The sequence below is a fragment of the Elephantulus edwardii genome, unplaced genomic scaffold (genome assembly GCF_000299155.1).
Source record: "Elephantulus edwardii isolate Elephantulus edwardi_28Jun2011 unplaced genomic scaffold, EleEdw1.0 scaffold00136, whole genome shotgun sequence".
NCBI lineage: Eukaryota > Metazoa > Chordata > Mammalia > Macroscelidea > Macroscelididae > Elephantulus > Elephantulus edwardii.
The window spans coordinates 4181984-4190576 of NW_006399886.1; the positions used below are offsets into that span (position 1 = coordinate 4181984).

At 35.8% G+C, this 8593-nt stretch overlaps 1 protein-coding gene across 1 annotated transcript in view; it reads right to left on the reverse strand.

Moving 5' to 3' along the window:
* The window catches only part of PROS1 (protein S (alpha)), a 117842-nt gene that overhangs the window by 12893 nt on the left and 96356 nt on the right, over nt 1–8593 (reverse strand). The window contains exons 13-14 of the mRNA XM_006894146.1: nt 7370–7518; nt 2484–2709 (exon numbers count right to left, since the gene is read on the reverse strand). Coding sequence (XP_006894208.1) covers nt 2484–2709; nt 7370–7518 — 375 coding nt within the window. The remainder of the gene's footprint in view (nt 1–2483; nt 2710–7369; nt 7519–8593) is intronic.

An 8593-nucleotide genomic window follows, 5' to 3' on the forward strand; every position in this document is an offset into this window, starting at 1 on the left:
CGGCATCCAATTCCCAAATCAATAAGACAGTTGGTTTAATTACTATTGGAAAATGCTTGTCATTCCCCTGTAGCATCTGGTTCCCACTGGACCCTCATCATTTCCTTCACCTGCTCCCCCCACTGACCAAACTGTGCAGCTCTGCAACTGCATCCTGGCCCATCCTCACCCTTCTGCCCCCAACCTTCACCTCCTTGTACCCCCAATATGTTTTTTCCCAATAAAAGAAAATATTAACTGAAAAAAAAAGAAAAAAAAGAAATGTTGATTGATTTTGGGCCTTTTGGTTTTCTGACTCCAGGTCTTTGCATATTTCATTATAATATTTTGCTTTGCCTTCTGGAGCTACCCTTTAAAATCCTATGTTCAGTTTCTTAACTTCCTGATTTCTTTCCTTTGTTTTGGCTTCTCATCATTCTAGTTCTATATTCAGAGTCTCTTCTGATATCCATTTTGGTCTTCTCTTCCTCTTCTGTCTTTGCAATAACCATTTGCACTCTTCCTGGATGATATTCTTGATATCCTTCCACAGCTCATCAGGTCTTTGCTGATTAATGTTCAAGACCTCACACCTGTTCCTGAGATGATTTTTAAATTTAGGTGGGATAGGATCAAGGTCAAATTTTGGTTCTTGAGGATTTGTTTTCATTTTCTTTAGCTTCAGGTTGAACTTGCACAGGAGTAGTGCATGGTTTGTACCACAATCGCTCAGGTCGTGTGTCTCATCTCATCTTATCTCATCTCATCTGCACCAGCCCATCTAGTAGGTCTCATCTGCACCTGCTCAGGTTGGTCTGTGCTCACCCAGGTTGGTCTGCACCTGTGCCACCCTGGACCTGACCAGAGCACCAGCATCACTGGGAATTAGAGAGGAAATGATAGGACAGAAGTGGCCAGGGGCCTTAGCCATCATATTGGGGATTTGTTGGGGAGTGGAAAGAGATGTGCTATGGAGGCAGGATGAGGAATGAAGCAGGATGCAGAAAGGGTGCAGAGTGGCAGCGGGACCATGACACATGCGTCAAGTGGGAGGTTACACCAACATTGGATCTGTTAGCTGCATAATGATGAAAGGTCTTTCATCTCCTCTTTTGGGTAAAATGCTTGTCTGTCAGATAATCTAATACTGAACATCCAAATTAAGGCTAAGTAGGAAGAAAAACTGGCCATCCACTTCTGAAATAATGGCCTTCAAAACCATATGTACAACCCTATGTACACATACACACTTACACATATGTAAATATATATACACTCATGCTCACATATAAGGAGCCCTTATATAAATACATAGTGCATTATGTGTTGGGCTAGATTAAAAATTCCAATCCACAGGCTACTCCATGGGAAAATAACGATGAAGTTCAATCACATTGAAATTTACAGCATGAGAAACTCAATGGAGTGTTGTCATTAGTCAAAATCAAGATCAACTCAACAACAGTGAGTTTTTTTAAATTATTTACTGCTGTGAGCATGATCCAGTCACTGCAGCATAAATTATTATGGTACCTATCTCACATAATTAATTGGAAAATTAATGAGCTTCTTTTTACATATGAAACCCTCCGAACAAGACTGCTATGAAGTTGTTCTCACTGTTACTAATTCTTCACCTGAACAACTTTACGATTCACAAAATTCGTCTCAATTGCATTCACTTTCTGCCTCTCTCACTGTTCCATCTCCATCCAATATACAAAATGGACTTTTAAAAGTTGCACGATGAAGTATCGTATTCTTATTTAAAACTTTTCAATGATTCCTAAGGTTTTTACTAAAACAAAGCAAAGCAAATAACAACAACAACAAAAAGGAGAGGACCTGGCCCAATTCAGAAAATATCCAATCACCAAGTTTCCAGACTCACCCTATACTACCTTTTCCCTTGCTCATGTTGACCTTCTATCTCTATCTAAAGTATGTCAATGTATTTATTTCCTTGCTCTTCACTCTTTGGACTCTATTATTCTTGTACCAGCCCAATGTTCACTCTTTATCACCTGGTTAATTCTTCTGTATAAGATTTACATCTTAGTTACTTCCTCAGGGAGTCTTTTCTGGACATCATCAAGCAGGTCAAATCCCTATTTCAGGCTCTCAAAGTAAATAATAATTTTCCACTTTATCAGTGATCAAAATATTAAGAATATTTACATTTTTTAATCATTTAATGACTGCCTTGTCTACTGAATTGTAGTAAGTGTTTTAAAAAATAAGGACAATATTTGCTTATTGATTACTGGATCCAGACTGAAAATGAAAAGAATTCTTTGCTAGCTAGACTACAATGTAGCAAAATTCAGTACCTTTACGTTCACTCTTAAAACACACACTCATAGAGTAATATAACTGTACCAATAAAACATCAATATATCCTCTCAGAAAAAATAACTATGGATATTTTCCAATTTTAAATTACACAATGGAAATATTTTAAATTTGATTAAAATGCATTTTAGAGGTGAATAATAAATAGATACCTGGAATACCACCCAGATAAGTGACCACTGTTCCCTTCATTGCTCTGTCTAAGATGGCAAGTTGACTTTGAAAATCTTCAGAGTAGATGGTACTTTTTCCAAATGGATTAGACAGCTCCATGTTGTGTTTGTTGACTCTGAATTCCAGATGAGATTGTTGATTGGAACATAAATTTACAGCCTCTATTCGAGATATTACTGTATTTTCCACAGACACTATGATATCCTAAGAAACAGAGCAAAGATCTAATGTAAGTAAGTACTAATAGTAATGTCATTTAAGAGAGTTTTTTGAGGGGAACCAAAACACTTTGTCATAAAGAAAACAAATCTTCACAACGAGACCAATAAGTCACAATGTGATAAATAAAGAAAAGATTAAAGTTGTTAAGGATTTAATTTACTTTTCAAGGACCATTTAAAGTGCTAAAGAGCAAACATGTCACTATGGAATTTTCAATTACTTCATATGAGTGTAAAAGGAGGACAATGAATGAGTGAATAAGGAAGACCTAAGAACTATGCCTTCAAATTGTAGTGTTGGCAAAGAATATTGACTATACCAAAGAGTGCCAAAAGGACAAACAAATCTGTCTTGGAAGACGTGCATCCAGCGTGTCCCTTAGAAGCAAGGATGGCAGACTTCATCTTGAATATTTTGGGCATGTTATCAGGAGGCACCAGTTCTGGGTAGGATAAGGATATTGTCCATGGAAAACTGGAGGGTTGGCAAAAGAAAGGAAGATTCTCAACGAGACTGATTGTCACAGTGGATGCAACCACGGACTAAAGCACAGCAGATTGTGATGACAGCCCAGGACTGGGAACTTTCATCCTGTTGTACCTGGGGCCGCTGTGAGTTGGAGCCAAGATCATGTCACCTAATAACAACACTGGATTTCAATAAAGAAAATATTTAATAATCATCGTTCTAAAATACAGTCATTAACAAATTCTACATTTAGCTAAGATATAAATGTAAACTGACAAATTAATAAATGAAGAGAGCTATCTGATCAGCATGACTATCTATCTCTTACTTTCTAAAGTTGCATCTGAAGCAAAATTTTCTGCTTGTGAACTCCTAAGACCCTAACTTCAAAACTGACATATTAAAAATGAATATGCTGTATCACTCTTATACTGAGGAAAATGCCAGTAAAAGGAAAAGTCCTAAGTTAGCATACAGACTGGGCCTCTAGGGCTCAGTTCAAATCCATTAGCTGTTCTACAGGAGAACGATGGGCAATCTCTTCCCATGTGATTTACAGTCTCTAATCCCCCAATGGATGATGGTCAGCTATGAGCTTCTCATCCCCTAATGGAGGGTCAGGTATGAGTCCCTCATACCTCTTGTATATGTTTGAGTAAGCAAAGACAAGAAATGACTAAAAGGTTAGTTTGTGACATGTAAACAAGCAATTCTATAGACCTGGACAAAGTCATCTGAAAATGCTCTGAGCTAGAAAAACTAGGGAATCTCAGCAGTAAATACCAATATTTGCAGAAGAAAATGTATTCACTTTGGTGAGTCTTTGGAACTGCTTATAAAGCTAAATTACCCAACTTATTAAAGATGATGGATAGATAGATAGATATTAAATGATAGAGATAGATATATTAGATGATATATCAGATGATAGATATATAGATTGGATAGATATAGATATATAGATGATATAGATATATATAGATGATATAGATATAGATATAGATAGATATATTAGATGATAGATGGATAGATAACAATTTATGTAGAGGAAATGAAAAATTTAAGAGAGATGAAGCAAAATTTGAACTAGAGACTAGGCCAGCTCCCTCCTGATGCTTCCTAGATCTCAAGTGTATAATTAGGAAAAGACCTTTATGCTGGCTAAAAAGTCTAAACTCTCAGAAACATGGGTTTATTTGATGAAGTCTGTTACTATTACACATGTCCATAGTTACAGTGTTTTAATGAGTTTATTAAAAATTTTCAGAGATCATTAGCTCAGAATACATTCAGTATATATGGAATAGTGATAGAAAGCAATGTGCACAGAACTTAAAAAAGACTATGATGTATTCCCACTCCAAGTGTCATGGAAACAAGCACAGAAACAATAACATAGAAACCAAAAACAGAGTATGCTTTAACATCTTCTACTGCATAAAGAGAGTGTTAAGGATAAGAACTTATGGTTGTTTTTTGAAAACAAAAAATCTGTAGTCCTAATGTAATGACGAGCACCTATGGTAGATTTTCTCACTATCTCACTGTGGTCTCACAGCTGATCCTCCACTGGGATTCCAAGTCTTGTAAATCACAAGGAAATGGATTGCCCATCTCTCTCCCGAGGAGCCACTGGTGGACTTAACCCACTGGAGAGGAGCAGCCCTTTAGGTTAACAGTTCGACTCCCTTGGTTCTACACCACCAAAGTTTCCTCTTTGTAGTAGATTGGAGAGTTAAAAAAAAAAAAACCAACAAAACAAACAAACAAAAAACTCAGCAGGATCCTTCCGGGTTGCTTATGGTTAATCATCAAAAACTATTCCAATTATCGTGTAACTACAAACAACACCCCTTATTACCACAGGCAATATTAAATTATCTGCCTCTCTATGAAAGCTATGGAGAGAATCCAAGCCAACACTGGCACAAGCATAAGTTTACCTGTTAATCCACTGTGGATGATACACTGACAAAACTATTAGGCTGTAGCAGAAGTGTGAGCAACACAGATCCTCTCATAACACTCATGCTTCCTCTTAGCCAAGAGCTTTATTATTATTATTATTATTATTATTATTATTATTATTATTATTATGTATTGTAAATTGGGAACAGACTCATAGCTGACCCTCTAAAAATGGGTCTGCAGAGACCATAAATTACATGTAAGGAAATTGCCCATCTTTCTCCCTCAGAGCAGTGTACTTGAACTATAGCTTTGGGGTTGGCAGTACAACTCCTTAACACTAAGCAATCACAGTGCCCTCTAAATTTCAAATCACCAGCCCACCAACCAGGATCGCAATCCCTCTGCCCTAACAGGGGCACTCAAAAGAGCTATAAAAGCAAGTGAGAGGGTAAACTCGGGGCTTTTTTTCCTTCACCACCTTCCTGAGGAGGAAAAACGTCTCCACATGTGGAAATAATATAATAAACGCTCTTGAAGTTTAAAAAAAAAACCATTCAAATCTCAGCTGCCATCAGGAAGCCATGGACACTCTTGGCTTTCTCGCCTGTACTTATAGGAAAAGAAACTAGAGTGGAAAAAAGCTCACACCAGAAATGAAATAGCACAAAACATTTTTTCTGCTTCCTTTTTTAATATTTCATTGTTTTAGGTGAAAGTTTCCACAAAAAGTAATTTTTCTATTTAATAATTTATAAATAAATTGCTCTATAACATGGTTGCAAGTATGCTCCAAGTATTCACCAAGTATTCTCCTATTTACACTGTGGGATTCCTGATTCCATTAGTCCATTTTTTGCAGTCTCTTTCTGTCTTTGTTTTTGGGTTAGAGATGTCCTTTTGGTCTTGTATAGTTGATTGTTCTAAGGAATAATAATAATCCTCCTCAGAAGTTACTGCTCATAATACAGACCAGTCTGCTATTTGGTTGAGAAATCATCTTAAGAAGTAGCTTCAGTTTTATGTTACAAGCATTGACTTATATAACCAGAGCCACAGAAATTCCTATCACCTCTACCAGACCAGTAAGGCTGATGTTTTTCATGAATTTGAGACTTGTTCTGCATTTTTCTTCCATTTTAATGAGGAATGTCTATGTCCTTGGGCAGAAATGGTTGGTTGGAAGTGGTAGCCAGGAACCACCTAACTTTTTCAATCTCAGACTAGAGTGTGCGGCTGTTCCTGTGAGCCATTAGTCCTTGAGTCTTTGATTTTCTTCACTCTCATTTGTTCTAGCTCAGAATGATGAATACTCATATATTTTACAGTTTCTCAAAATCTTTTAAGATTCCAGACACTACTCACCAAACTAGAAACATTATTATTCTATGCCAACTATTCTATCCCCTAAGACATCTATCATCCATTTTTATTTCTGCATATACCCTAGCCTAGATTTTTCATTACTTTTGTCTCATATAATATTAGCCCTTTTGTGACTGACTGACTTCTTTCACTCAGTATAATGTTCTCTAGATTCATCTATGTTGTGAAATATGCCATAAATTGATCATTGTTTTTTTCTTTTATTATAAATAAAAAATTATATTTTACATTGGTTTGATTACAAAGTTCATATACATTGTTCACTATTCTTAACTGTTCTGTAACATCTTGTTATATATATGTATCACTGTTTATCCATCTATATCTTAAGAGACACTTAAACTGTTTGCCATCTTTTTGTTATTATGGGTAATGCTGCAATAAGCATGCGTATGAATACTATATTAATACTACAGCTCTTATTTCTTTAGGATATGGAACTAGAAGTGGCATTATTGGACCATATTGTATTTGCTTTTCTAGCTCTTTAAGAAAGTGCCATGCCATTTTCCATAGGTGTTCTACTGTATTACAAAACAAATACATGAGAGTGATTGCAAACAATTAATTCTCATAATTCTTCAAGAAGTCCAGATAAGGGTTGTTCATATGTACTAAGTAAAGGCTTCAAGGAACTTAGATGTGTCTGCCTAACCTAAATTTTATAAAATAGATATAATCAACTAATTTTTCAGTTCTGATTTTGGAAACACTCCAACAAAACAGTTATAAAATGAACATTATCATATGTACTTAATAGTTCATTAGAGACTCTGTTGAATACACAAGCAAACTAATCTTTAACAGAGCTATCTGTAAAAATACTTTCTTACCCAGTTTCGAGAGAAAAAAATTCAAAAAGGCTTTGAGTATAAGTTACCTGAAACTTTCCAGAGATGGAGTCCACCAAGGCCAAGGCAAAGGGTACTGTTTTGCCAGAAACCAAGGAAAATAGAACACCAGTACCTGTGGATGGGCGGATATTTAAGGTCCCATTTATCTGCCAGCTCTCAGCCTTGGACACGTTATCTGTTCAAAACAGTGAAAATGGAAGCAGATCAGCATACTCCTAAAGTACAAGAGAAAGAATCACAGCAATATGAAAAAAAAAAGCCATCTCTGTATAATAATACTAAAGATCACCACAATACTCAAATCCATCTCTGTATAACAATACTAAAGATTTTCATTATCCTTTCTCAGAGATCTGTATAACCTGGTCAAAACAAAACAAAAGGATTATTAAATGTAGATATGAAGCTTACAAATGGAATCAACTGCTTCTGCTCTTCATTCTAGAAAAGTTTGCATTTTCCTTTTTACTTTTCTCACTTGAATATGTACCGATGATCAAATCACAGAGGTCATATGTTAAAGCACACAGCTAGAAGTGGATCAACATGTTTATTACAATATTCTATGGGTGCAATTACCACCACCAAGATCACTTTAGATTATATATATATATATATCTCACTTTATATAGTATATACTTTATACTATATAAAGGCACCAGCTTTAGCATTGTAATATACCATACAATATATACAAATGAACAATATGCAATTAATTATAAATATATACTATATATATTTAATGACATTTCAAATATTCATAACAACCTTATAAACAATAGATCTGAACCCTCTAATCCTATGCATTCTCTTCTGATACAAAGATAATGGATTCAAATTGCTTGCCTTTGAGTTGGCAGAGCAACTCCCTAACCATTCAGTGAACAGAGCTTATTTATAGGGGTGTGTGTGTGTGTGTGTGTGTATACGTGTGTGTGTAAATATATATGTCTGTGTATATGTATATATACATACATATGTGTGTGTATATATGTGTGTGTGTCTGTATATATATGTATTAGAAGCTGTGCTGCAATCCCAGAGGCACACAGGTTATGTCCACTGGCTGTTCTTCAGGATAAAGATAATCTCCTCCCGTGTGATTAAAACTGCCTCTGAGACCATAAATGACATCCAAGTAGATATATGTATACCCATGTTTATCGCGGCTTTGTTTACAATAGCAAGGAGTTGGAAACAACCTAAGTGCCCATCAACAAACGAATGGGTAGAGAAGCTGTGGTATATTC